This window comes from Phaseolus vulgaris, chromosome 10, assembly GCF_000499845.2.
Source record: "Phaseolus vulgaris cultivar G19833 chromosome 10, P. vulgaris v2.0, whole genome shotgun sequence".
Lineage (NCBI taxonomy): Eukaryota > Viridiplantae > Streptophyta > Magnoliopsida > Fabales > Fabaceae > Phaseolus > Phaseolus vulgaris.
The window spans coordinates 4,623,983-4,637,510 of NC_023750.2; the positions used below are offsets into that span (position 1 = coordinate 4,623,983).

The 13,528-nt window shown below is 32.8% G+C and overlaps 1 protein-coding gene across 4 annotated transcripts; it reads right to left on the minus strand.

Moving 5' to 3' along the window:
- Positions 1-326: 326 nt before the first annotated feature.
- On the minus strand, positions 327-10,024 carry LOC137818768 (gamma-tubulin complex component 2). 4 transcript variants are annotated; one of them, XM_068622371.1, is made up of 19 exons: positions 9,768-10,024; positions 8,941-9,075; positions 8,303-8,434; positions 6,888-6,971; positions 6,711-6,809; positions 6,502-6,593; positions 5,835-5,907; positions 5,597-5,749; positions 5,335-5,454; positions 5,174-5,227; positions 4,025-4,108; positions 3,793-3,867; positions 3,575-3,706; positions 3,367-3,492; positions 3,182-3,289; positions 2,807-2,869; positions 2,075-2,149; positions 782-972; positions 327-680 (listed from the first exon to the last, which is right to left on the minus strand). In XM_068622371.1, the coding sequence occupies exons 1-19, from the start codon at positions 9,828-9,830 to the stop codon at positions 545-547; spliced, it is 1,995 nt and encodes a 664-aa protein (XP_068478472.1). In that variant the 5' UTR covers positions 9,831-10,024; the 3' UTR covers positions 327-544. The 4 variants fall into 4 exon arrangements, with proteins under 4 accessions (XP_068478472.1, XP_068478473.1, XP_068478474.1 ...); XM_068622372.1 differs by lacking the exon at positions 9,768-10,024 and adding an exon at positions 9,460-9,581; XM_068622373.1 differs by having other exon boundaries at positions 397-680; positions 8,286-8,434; positions 9,768-9,986.
- Positions 10,025-13,528: the final 3,504 nt, after the last annotated feature.

Here is a 13,528-nt window from a genome sequence, read left to right on the forward strand (position 1 = left end):
AATTGATTATTGACACAAGGACCAAAAAGGTAATCATACCTAATTTAAACTACTAATTCAAATCAGAAAAAAAAACCACCCTACTATGTAATAGATTCTTAAAACCCTAATTTATAGTAAAAATGAGAATAATTTATTCTTACAATCGCTCTAACAAAAAATACCTCTTCAGTTTTTACATTTGCATATTTCTTCATTTTTGTGTGTATTAAAGGTATTCCTCAACTCTCTTCTTACAAAGTCCTTTTCTAATAAACAAAATAATAATTACCATAGGATATTTACCTTTACAGGTACAGTTAAATCAGAACAAAAGCACAGTAGACTGTATCTAAATATCGTTGTCTTTGGCGGCCAAATCATTAGTTTACCAAGTAAATTGAGCAAAACCGTAGAGAACACTTGAAAAATAAAGGATTATTTTTCTCAAATATCGGTACAAACACAACTATCGGCCTCGGTGAGAGTGTCAAGAACACCTATACTTGAAAATCACGTTACCTTGTGCATAATTGCTATCATACATACTGCAAGTTAAAGCCATTCATAAACCATTTTGTTCATTTTTAACACCAAGAATCCATTGTGCAAGATGAGCCAGATATGGTTCTGCCTGGGAGTTATTGTTCAAGATTGATCCAAGACTCTGAAGCTCGGTGTTAAACTCTTTCTCAAATTTGCTGCAATTTTATATTGGTCAGAACGTTAATATGACATGAAATAATTAGCATAAAATAAAATAAGCAGCACGTGTACTGAATCTATTGCTTTTGGGGCTTACAGAACAGAATCAGTGACTGCCACATTTCTGGTGGTTGACTTCAAGACCTGACCTGACTTCCTTTTGGCTTTATTCAAGCCAACTGAATCAATAGGTTCCTCTGATTTACCTAAATCAATACAAGATGACGATATAAGCCACTGGGTTGCTGCTGAATATTGTAGGCACATGGATTTAAGCCTCTCCACCTTCTGCAATTGAGAAAAATCAATCATGAGTAGTCATGAACCATTCCGATTAACAAATAAAATAAGCAAGAAAATGTATTTCGTATTAAACTTATGAACCTTCACATTTCATATAAACTGTAACCTTGTTATCATACTGCATAGTGTCTATTATAAACGTGTCACCCGGTCAATAGCAAACGAAAAGTTTCATGTTAATTCACAGCCATCATTTGCTTCTTGTAGTATATGGAGCTCTAAATATAGCTTGTATTTTCGTATAAAACATAAAAAAGGATGGGTAAGAAATTTTAGCTTTTTGTTAAACAATGTATCCTAGAATTTCAAAATTGTAGCGTTACAAGAATACCTACATAGCAATACTACAAACCCCTTTTGATTTTACTCTTATAAAAAATTAAAACTATCATTTTTTTTACATCTTGGTTTTGTGCAACTTGTGTTAATTCAAGAAATAAAAAAATTTAAGGTTTCATAACCTGATCAAGACAATGAGCTGAAAAGCTTGTTCGGTGAGAGGTTGAACCCAGCTTCGGCATTCATTGAACCATATGCCATTATATTGATATTTTTTCTCCAACTCAAGCAAAATTTTACATTAGAAATCATCCACGATATTTTCTCCAATTTATGTGCTAACCAAGTCTAGTTTTATTGCATTACCTACTTCAAACTTGAAAAACAAATGTTGTAAAATGAAGGGAGTTAGGCATATGCACAAATTGGTTGGTTTCGTCTCTCGTATCAATCTTTTATCTTCATAACTTATTTAAGGCTTCTACCATCAGAATATATTTCGGTCATGCTGTTGGTTTTGCATGCTAGGTTAAATGAATTTAGTTGATTATGCTTTTGGTATACATGCTAATTAAACTGAATTTTAGTTGATCTAGGCCATCTTCTTATGTTGGCCATCAAAATATGAAATTGGCTATGCTATTTCTATATGCGTGTATTTTTTCTATTATGAAGCTTTTAGCTAAGATATTTCTTCCATGGGAAAAGTAATAATTACATAGTACCCAGAAACAGTAATTGCATAACCATTAGAGTAAAAACAAAAACTTAGGTAATAAGAGTAAAACAAAAACAAACAGAAACTAACCTTCAGCAGCTCAGGTAAAAGAAGTAAACATTCTCTCAAACATTTATCAAGGAAAAAATCGTGATGTTGTATAACCTGTTTCAGACAGAAAATGTCAAGAATTAATCATCTAACAACCTACCCACCTTAAAAAAACTCAAAAGACAGACTCACACACATTATGCACATAGCAAGTAATTTCTAACTGTGTAGTAAATACTTTGCATCAGATAAGAACACTCGAAGAACCATATCACAAAATTTGGCCGTTGTAGTCGTAGAGATCAAGGCCTTATAAACACTGCACCAAAATCCCATAATTCCATCGTGGATCTTAAGTCCCATACTTTGCAAATGGATCCTAATATTATGCTAAGCTCCACAACCTAGCACGCAACAAGGACGGCCATGCACTAGCCCATTTGACTAGTCCTGGATAAACATAGCAATGCTCACTCGTTTACAGCCAAGTGATACAGTGAAAACTCTAAGACCAATTGATAAAGGCCAAGAGAACCTCACCACAGAAGCTAGCCATTATAATTGAAAAGCCCAATGCCTTATAAACCCTACACCGAAATCCATACCTCTAATATGCAACTGAATGTTCATACCTCAATTTGATCATAACTATTTCTGTACATGGGCAAGAGTATCCCTTGTACTTTCATTTTAACAAAAACATACAAAAGAACTATGCACATAACATGAGGTATGCATCAGTTTTTAAAATGTAAGACCACAATAACTTACCTCATCTATGCTATTTGCTGACTGAAGTCTGTTATACATCACATGCCAATTTGGTTCAACAACCTAAAAAATAAGGTAAATGGTCATAAACCAAGAACCCGCCTAAATGTTAAGCTAGTCAGTTTAGATACCAAATTTATAAAAAGAAAAGGCTAAACCAGTACCCAATCCTATATATGTCAAAAACCAATATTAAAATTAATCTTTTGCAATTTAAAATCATCATAAAATATAATTTGAACACAAAAATATCGATTTAAAATTTTCAATTTAAAGCAAACATACTTATACTAAACAATGGAAAAAGGGAAGTTTTTGTCAAGTAGAAAGATCTCCAAAGTTTAATATGTTAAGTCAAAGAAAAATAAAACCTGCCTCAAATGTCAGATAGTGCAGAAGGCTATTAATAAATTTAAGCATACTACGGCAAAGAAGAGATGATCTGGAGATAGCAGTTCCGCGTGTATTGAGAGCACGAACTCCCTACAATATGGAACCAAAATGCTGTGAATGGAAATGAACACGACAGACCAAATAAAGTAAGGACACTATAAACATACTTGATGTACTTGCCACGCTCCACACAACTGACGGTCAACATGTTTACAGTGGAAAAGGAAACGAAAAATCAACTGGTACTTTGTGAGGGCTTTACGTGATAATACTATAGACAGTGGCCAGTGCACCTAAAACCAGAACCAAAAGTAGAAACATTAATGATGCAAACGGGAGGAAGACTTTCATAAGCATATAAAGAAAAGAAAAGACCTTGTAACTTAGTGCAAATGTTTCAAGTCCAGTGATGCTAACAGTTTCCTCCAAATCATTATCACTAGAACTTCTCTGACTAGCTTCAAGATCATTAAATGTTCCCAACCTTCTAAGCAAAGAAGATTTTTCCTGGAAGTGAAATGTTTGCATCATGTGTGAAAATTTGACATTTACGCCTCTAAAAGAGTTTCTTACAAACTTAATTAGTTACTTGCCACAACACAGGTTAAGCCTTCGTGAAAAGGATCCGCTGCAGCTGCTGTAGTACGCAATGCAAGGTCTAGAAGTGACTAAACAGAAGATAGGAAAAACATACAAGAGAAAAGGAAAGACATATAATTAGAATCTAGATACCTTTCAAAATTAAATAGGCAAGTGTTTGGCAACTTGAATTTACATGGAGAATAAAAATGGTATGGGAAATTAAAGGATATTTCATTACTATACCTGCAGCTTCTCAACTGAGACTTCATCAGGCTTTTTTGCTAGTTCATCCCGTGCAATATCCATAAAATGTACTAAGAAATCACCCTGTATCGTAAAACTATGAGTACGATCCAAGAAAAAAGGGTGTTTCTGAAATGTACATTATCATTGGGAATTGATTCTTTGAGAGGCATCTATGCAATCACATATAAATGCATAATTTGACTGTAATATAAAAATAGTTATGTAATAACTTCCTGATTCAGAACTTGGCCTATCATGTGCTCACACAAGACATGGTTTTATGATCAGTTTGGAACCATTGTAACTTTTGGTCAAGCCAAATTTCAGAAATAGACAAGTTTTGTAATGATTTTCCATTTGAAATTTTTTCTTCCTTTCAATTCGCTTGTTACTAACATAAAACCTCTTTTTATAGATGACAATGCCTACAGTAACTATGATGAAAATAATCATAAGGTCATCTTCAATTTTTACATAAAGCCCTATGGATATGATAGTCAACCCGATAATCTTAGGTATGGTCAAGAGCCAAAAAGAACACGCTTGATTCTTGAATACCAAGCTTAGTTTGTTCCTAATTTCCTAAAAACCTCCCTTTTCCATATGATAGCCCTCTCTCCCTTTTCTTCTACTCAACAAAAATTGTCAAATCATAATGACATTATCCCCATCAAAAGTTTAAATCCATCTATTACTGAATTTTATGACTAATCTCTTGAATCATGATCATAAAGCAAGGACTAAAAATTCTACTGCAATTTGAAAATATTCAAGTGGTATTTGTTTAGAAAACCCAAGTACAAGCATTGCAACAAACATTACATCTGCATTTAGAACTGTGTTTATCATTCTGTTCCGTTCAAACTTATGCCTTCAAAGTAAAAATAGTCAGTTATTAGGGTGCATTTGATTTACTTTTTCTTTTCATTTTCCATTGATATTTCTTGTTAATAATTGCAAAAGTACCACTTTATTTTATATTTCCAAGAATTTGTGACAGAAAATAACTGAAAACAAAGTGTCATCTTTTGTAATTACTAGTAAAAATATATCAAAAAAAGAATTAAGAAAATTAATAGCCAGTTTTGTTTTGCCAGCATAGCTAATTATTGTCTCCACAATTGACAAAGATGATCATGATCATACCTGATCAAGAAGAAGATAGTGTTTAATTGACTTCAGCCTTCCTGTTAGATCATACTAAACATAGGAACACACTTTACCATCACAACTAGGATATTTTAACAATAACTATTGCAAAAGTATTAAAATGTAAGCTGAGAAACTTATCACCATATAAAACTCACCTTTTCCTTAATGAGATTCAAGAGTTCACTGCTTGCAAAGTTATAAGCAGCCTTAATACATTCAAGATAATGATGATTTGATCCAAAACTCATAAGTTTTGAATTTTCTGATGGAGGGACCTAACGTAAAAAAAGTACTTGTATTCAGTGAAGCAATCACTTTTAAAAAAATAAAATATTTTTATTACCACCATCTGATCTTAAGTCAAAGAAAACAAAAAATTAATTCTAAATACAAAGTACAAACACAACAGTGACAAACCTGAACATTGTGTCCACATTCTCTCATGACATTTAAATATTTTCCTGTCGTCAAAATTGTCCCTGCAATATTTGCAAGGAAACTAGGAATTCCATCTTTAAGGCTATAACGTTGTCGCCAATACTTAGCTTCATAATCCTGGGTGAGACTCTCCTATAGAGAATTTTAAACTGAGACTATATGAAAAAACAGGTTTTGATATTTTGGGTAGTTATACGTTATAAAGATTTTGATCTACCTTCTGAAGAGATTTGTCCTCTGCGATGAAAAATTCACCATAAGGATCATCTATTACACCTTCATAAACCCATCTGCAGCATTGTTCAATTCCCAAATTAAAAAGAAAATTAAATCCTAAATAGAGTCAACTAAAGCTTATTAACAAGAGAAGTCAGCACAGTGATAAATTTTATGTGAAAGTGCTAAATAATTTTTTTACTGCACCAAAGGCCTTTTTGTACGGGAATGGGACGAGAAAAAGAAAATGATGATCTTCCACTCCTGTGCCAAAATATACCTCTAATTTTGGGTTATTTTAAAGATCCAAACCAAAGAAAAGACAATAATTAGTTAACCAACCTCAACTTTCTACATTTCTACTTTCTTCCATCAATAACTTCCATTCTCTAAGATCAATAGAAGCCCAAAAACTAAAAAGAGATGCAACCATGGATGGTGTGTTTCCATCAAAGTTTGGTGCCAGACTAATTTGATCAAGAAAAGGGTATATGTCTGAGTATGCGGCTGTAATTAATGAATACAACCATTGACTAATACAAGTTTTACTTGTATTGTTTGTGAAAAAGATACAGGTAAAATTATAAATACATTATCAGAATTGATAAATTGAATTAGAGAAAGCAACCTATATATTTGATATTGAAGGATGAAGAGCAAGGAGAAACCTTTCTAATATGCTCATGTAAGCACTACTTGCACATTGTGTCATTTTCTCCAGCATCAACCGCACAGCATTGTCCCCAGCCATAGCCTTTGCCTAGATAGAGTAGAGGCCATAGTAGAGAGAATTAAGAGCTTAAAAACTTACTTACGAAACTAAATGAAGTGTTGACTTATATAGAGAATGGTAAGAATTACAAGGGAACTTCATTACCTGGCTCTGAAGTAAGTTAAGAACAGCAGACCCACAAATGTTGCTGACTGAAGCCTTCTGTATGAGAGTGGATAATGCCTGCATTGACCTCATCATGGGCTGAAAAATATCATTAAAATAACTATTAGAAAGCATTTGGAAAATATTTACTTGAACTCAAGAAAGATAAATCTGTACCTGACAATAAAACCACAATCCTTGAAGGGAAAGTCTCCCAAGCCGAAATTGGTGTTCAAGCTGAGCCACCATAGCCTGGTAATCCTGGTAAAGATAACCCCATGAATATAAAAGTATGTTCTAATTACAAATAGTGTATTTCAATCATAGCAATATGATTTGGCAGAACTGCAACAAAGGAAAGCATCAATACTCTGTTACAAATTATTTCCCAGAACAAAGCACCTGCAAGAAACTCCAACACAAAAGGAACAAGAATACAGAACGACATGGCAATCAACAGAATCTACCTAAAAATTATCACTTGTTGGTTTATTCTAATGACAGTTTTACACTAAACTTTTATGGCCAGGTTTGACTAGTTCCAAATATAATAATATATGGTAGCCAATATCCATTAACTTCCATTTGATCTCCTGTACTCACCCACCCCCCACCACCCTTCATTTTTGAGCTTTCACCTTTGCACTCTTGCTGGTTAAGTAATTTCATCTTACTAATTTTTGTTTAGAAAAGAGGAAAAGGTAATTGTTCCCAATACTTTGCTATGGTCAAGCATAACCGACATCAATTTTGGTTACATTGAGATACTCTATTGGGAGGAAGGCCTTGGAACAATGGTAAGTATCTATAATTGGAGTTTAAGACCTAACTAAACTCAACAAAATTAGTTTGTGAGTTAAGGATTTCCCAAGCTATGCATGCATTAAATCGGTCATATCTACTGTCAATGCAGGATCTCCACGTGCCCCCCTCCCACCCAAGACTACACATTTGGAGAGTGGACAAATGCAGGTTGCCCAATAACAATAACCCCAATGACTAGGAAGTAGCAATTGACATCTAGAGTGTAGGCAAATACAGGTTGTCCAATAACAAATCCAGGATAGGCTCTGATAATCTTAGATTTAGAGCTAAAGGATTAACTCAATTGTACAAAAACCATCTTACAAAGTAAGGATTACACAAGCCTTGCAAAAACTAAATTGGTCATATATTTCTAACCGATGTGGGATTTCAATAGTAAGGTTGTTGCCTTGTCCCCTAAGGGTAAAATTTAAATTTAGGAAGCATCCTCACCCCTTGCTGGAATAGGGCTGACTGGCTGAATACATCTACCCTTTCCAAACCACACTAGATAGAAGCCTCATGCATTGGTTTCCTTTTTGGTAATTATTTGTAATTTCATACTAAAATAATTCAACGTATTCTATTGACACCTCAATCTAAATGTCAGATGAAAATACTCAGACCTTGTGCAAATAGAAAGCACAATACAAGAAACATTCAAAACATATGATAGCCCAACAATAGGTTATTTCCTGCTACAAAAGTGAATACACATATATAAAGTAACAATCAACCATTTCATGCAGAATGTAAGACCAACTGACTCACTATTCAGGAAAACCTACGAGAAGAAGTGCCCTCAGTGCAGCAGAAAAAGCATGATTAACCAGGCCATTCTGGAACTGAGACCTTGACTCCACAAACTGGTCAATCAACAAAAAACTCTTGCAAAGAGGAAATATCCGTTTTGCCAATTCCTGCAATATACAAACTGTCTCAGAAACAGTTACATGAAGTTCATCATCAACATTGTTCATAATCTAAAGTTACACAGTCACAGAATAGTTCTATTATCCGTTCCACTTACTTTAGCTTACCACTTTGTGTCTTCATTGCATCCACAATTTGGGGGCCCAATTACAATTGCAGGTCAAACTTTTAAATGATGGTGAAAACTTAAATTCATAATTGGTTGAAGAAAAAAATATCTTTTTTATTTGAACTTCTGCCAAAAATCAAGATATAAATTTCAGTAAAAGAAATGCATGATTTGAATTATAAGATAGATGCTTCACATCCCGAACAAGAGTCTATGGCATTAAAATAATAACATTTACAAGTTAGAAATATTGAAAGAAAATTCTAGTAAAACAGTACGTTACGATACTGTACATATTGAACACCCCATAAAGTTGAGTAAAGAGCACTTCCAATGTTAAAATTGAAGCTCAAATATGGTAACAGAAATTATGATAAATCTCACCTGCAGGGCCAAATCCATTGATGGGTCGACCAGGAAAGAAATATCATCATTCTTTCCACGAACTGTTTTGATTAAGACGTACCGTCCTTCAATGCCAACCATGGCCGAGAGCACATCATCAATAACAATAAGCTCCTACATTTCAGGAGCAAACAAACAAATAGCTGAAACTTCAAAAGCTTAACACCCTTGTCGGACAATAAATGCTTATATCAACAGTACTTTGAAATAAAAACTTCCACAAAGCAGAATTTACATATATTATCACACGTATGAATACACAAGAACTAACAAAACAAATCTCACTTCTCTTATCACAAAAACAGATTCAGTCACTCGGCACTTGCCACTTCAAAAACTCTTTATCACAAAAAATAAAACAATAAAGAAAACTCCATCACTCAGGCACTACAAATACTAACATTCACTGAATTCCTAGCACCTTAACACACAAGCGTTATTAAAACTAAACAAATACACAAAAATTCCTGCGAAATTAGTTTTAAATTTTCCCCTCACATTAGGTCAAAATTGTCCACAACATGAGCCGATCCACGCAACAAAGCGAGAAAAAAACCTGAAGCTGCAGCCAAGACCTAACCGGAAATCCGCAACCAATCACAACAAATGAGAGAAAACACACACAAGCAGTGAAGCAGTGGATCGAACAATGCTTCTCCCTAACATTGCGAATTCGAGTTGATTTAGTTACGAAAATCGATCGAACTATGCTTCTCTCTAAAATTTGCGAATGCGAGTTAATTCAGTTACGAAAATCAAAAGGCGAGCAATTAAATAGCAGGAACAGGTGAAGAAATGAGAAATACTTGAACCGATGGAGAGTAGCATCCTATTGGTTTTTCGAAGTTGGCGACGGTGGTTTGGTTCATTTCGGAAAAGTGTAGATCGGAGAAGAAAAGAAGAGTGAAGAATTGAAAGGAAAAAGAGTGGGGAAAGTGTTGTGGGACAGAATGAAATTTTGTTGAGGGTTCCTTTTATATATACCCCTACTTCTTTGTTCACTGAGTGTTTTGAATTTGAATTTTGTACAAGCAATACGGAGAAATGGAGTTATGCACAGATTGAGGAGTTTGAACTAGAAATCAACCTTTTAACCATAGATTTTATGACATGTTTTGTTCCATCAAGAGGAGTAACATTTTAAAATTTAATAAATTGAAGAATGAAGAAAAAAAATATTAATTTTATAGAAATTAATCTTAATTTTTCTTTCCATTATCTCTTAAATTAAATAGAAAAACAAATATTAATAATTATTATATTTATTTAATTGAATTAAATAAGCTTTTGGTACAAGTCATTTAAGTCTTCCCCAAATACTTTTTCACAATTTAAACAAAATATTTTATACACAAGTTACTTATGATTAAAATGAGTATTTTTTTGAACTGCCACTCATAACTAATAATCGGGAATTTTTGTCAAACAGTCACTTTTGGATATGGTTATACAGGAATACTTTGCATGATAATTAAGAGATCATATTGAGGTTCATTAGAGAGGATAATCGTACATTCACATATAGAGAATTTAACCAATATTTTCTTATTAATTAATAAAACATGAACAATGTTCTTTTATGAAGTTTTTAATGGAAGCAAAAATTTCAGTAGAGTTTTTTCCACAATACAACATGGGATCTCATTTTCTTCTTCTTCTCCTTCTTCTTAAATTTCTTTGTATAGATTCTCAAGAAAGTTAGTTGAGAAGTTTTACCTCTTCTAGATATCCTTTTGTGTCTAAAGATCTTGATTAAGTAAGATGCATTAAATTTTTTTTTATGTAATTTCCTAATGAATGGATGTACTTATCTCTTTTTGGATAATATGTTTTTGTTTGACTTTGCCTAAAGTGCAAAGTGAACGAAGTAGATAATCTTTTCAGAGTTGTCAATGTCTAGTGTTAGGGAGTTGTCGTGGAAAAATTAGTTTTAACTCAAACTTAAAAAGATTTTGATGTTGAGTTGTACTTGAGAATTATAACAATTTTGTAAAACCACCATATTAAAATCACTACCATTAACACGATTTTTTGTAGTGTAATAATAATATTATTTCTAATTTTAGGTTATTATAACCACACACATATTTTTATTAATAATCATTATAATAATTAATTATTATGATAAATTTGAATTTAATAATTATATTTTGTAAAATATATAGATTTAAATTATACTTATTTAAAAAAATGAATATTCTAAATTAAAATTAAGAAGTATGTATACACACACATTTTCTCATTTAGAAGTTAACTCAAGTGAAGAATATAGTTATCTTTTGTCACTTCTTAAGTATCTTGTTGAGCTTGGAATAATGAAGTTGCTTTTTGTAATGTTTATTTTTTCTATAATTTCAATAAGCATTTTCATCAACTTTAACATTCATGGTGAAATTTTCATATTATCTCTTTTTGGATAGTATGTATTTGCTTAACTTTGTCTAAATTGTACAACCACACGAAGTAGAAAATCATTTTAGAGTTGTCAATACCCAATGTGAGGAAGTTGTTGAGAAAATAATAAATTTTAAGAGATCTTAATGTTGACTGGTACTTGAGAATTATGACAATTCACTAATGTAAAATGAAGAAAAGAATGTTTTTTATTTAGTGCGGTTTTGCGCTTAAACGCATTCGTAAAAAACGCAATGACATTTTTTAAATTAATTTGATTTACAAATGCGGCTATTTGTAAAACCGCATTTGTAAATCCTTTTTACCCTAACTTTTTTTAGCGTGCCTCACCACTTTCGTAGTTTCTTTCTATTCTTGCCTCTCGTTTGCACTATTCATCCTTTTTATGTTTGCCTCTCATTGTGTTGGCCGAAGAAGTTCATCTCTTTCGTAGTCTTCATTATAAGTTTGTAAGTTTTTGAATCGTTTTATTCCTCTCCATCTTCACAAATGCCCGTTTTATAAATTGTTTTTGTTTCCTTGCATTGGTGGTCGAAGGTACTGTTCCATTGGCTACTCCGTCGCTGCTCCGCCACCACTTCTGCTACCACCGCTGTTGCTCGCGCTCCCCTGCTACTCTTCACCACCAACGTTGGTTCACACACAAGGTTGGTGTGCTGTTTTTTTTTTTTATGTATTATAATTTGTATGTTTTAAATTTTATATTATTTAGTATTTATTATATTTTGAATTTGTATGTTTTTTTATGTATTATAATTTGTATTTTTTAAAATTTATATTATTTAGTATTAGTACTTATTATATTTTGAATTTGTTCTTTTTTGTATTATGTAATTTATATTAAAATTTATATTATTTAGTAGTTAGTTGTTACTTTATATGTTATCTTCGACATAGAACACTGATTGAAAAATCCTAACCATTCCAGAATATATATAATGGATCGAAATTGGATGAATTATGTTCGTATAAGTGACGAGTAAGAAAGAGGAGTAGAAGATTTTATACAATTTGTACAACGTAATGCGATTAATAGTAGTCATGATGGAGCAAATATCAGGTGTCTGTGCGTTAACTGTTTGAATGGAAGGATATTGGATGTTAATATAATGAGAGAGCACTTGCTATGTGATGGGTTTCTTCGATCTTATACAACTTGGACATGGCATGGTGAATTATTAAATTTACCACGTGTTTCCGTAACTGAAGACTACGTGGAGTCCACCATGGATGAAGCAGTACACGATGATGTAGATGATGATCGGTTGGAGGACATGATTCGTGATGTAGGAGCTGAGTCTTTTGCAAAAGCGCATGGATATGGAAGTGTGTCAAGCGATGCAAAGACTCCATTGTATCCTAGATCAACTAACTTCACACGGTTGTCGGTGGTGTTAAGATTAATGAATTTAAAAGCAATAAATGGATAGACTGATAAAAGCTTCACGGAATTGCTTTAGTTGTTGAAGGATATGCTTCAAGAAGGAAATACTCTACCTAATCGTAATTATGAGGCCAAAAAGATTCTTTGTCCAATGGGTATGGAGTATAAAAAGATACATGCATGTCCTAATGATTGTATATTATACCGAAAAGATTTTGAATTGTTGAAAAGTTGTCCGAGGTGTGGGTTATCACGTTATAAGTTGAAACAAAAAGATGATGATACTATTGAAGATATAGAAAAGCATGGACCCCCAATGAAGGTTATCTGGTATCTTCTCATCATTCCAAGAATGAAGCGTTTGTTTGCAAACCCAAACGATGCTAAGAATCTTAGATGGCATGTAAACGAGAGAAAATGTAATGGCATGTACCGACATCCAACTGATTCTATTCAGTGGAAGAAATTTGATGATGAGTTTCCAGAGTTTGGTAAAGAATCAAGAAATATCCTACTTGATTTAACACAGAAAAATCTCTTATATTAATCATGCTAATTCATTACTGTGGTGTTTCAAATAGATGACCAATGTTAATTTGAGTTCATATATTTCACAAACAAAAGAAGTATTATCCACTAAAACATTGTGACTGCCAAAAGAAAAAATCAAACACACCGGCATGCTCTAATAAGAAGGCATTGCATTGATTCAAATACATTGTTGGCATGTATGAATAATTCATTCTGGTATTTAAACACTATTTTTTC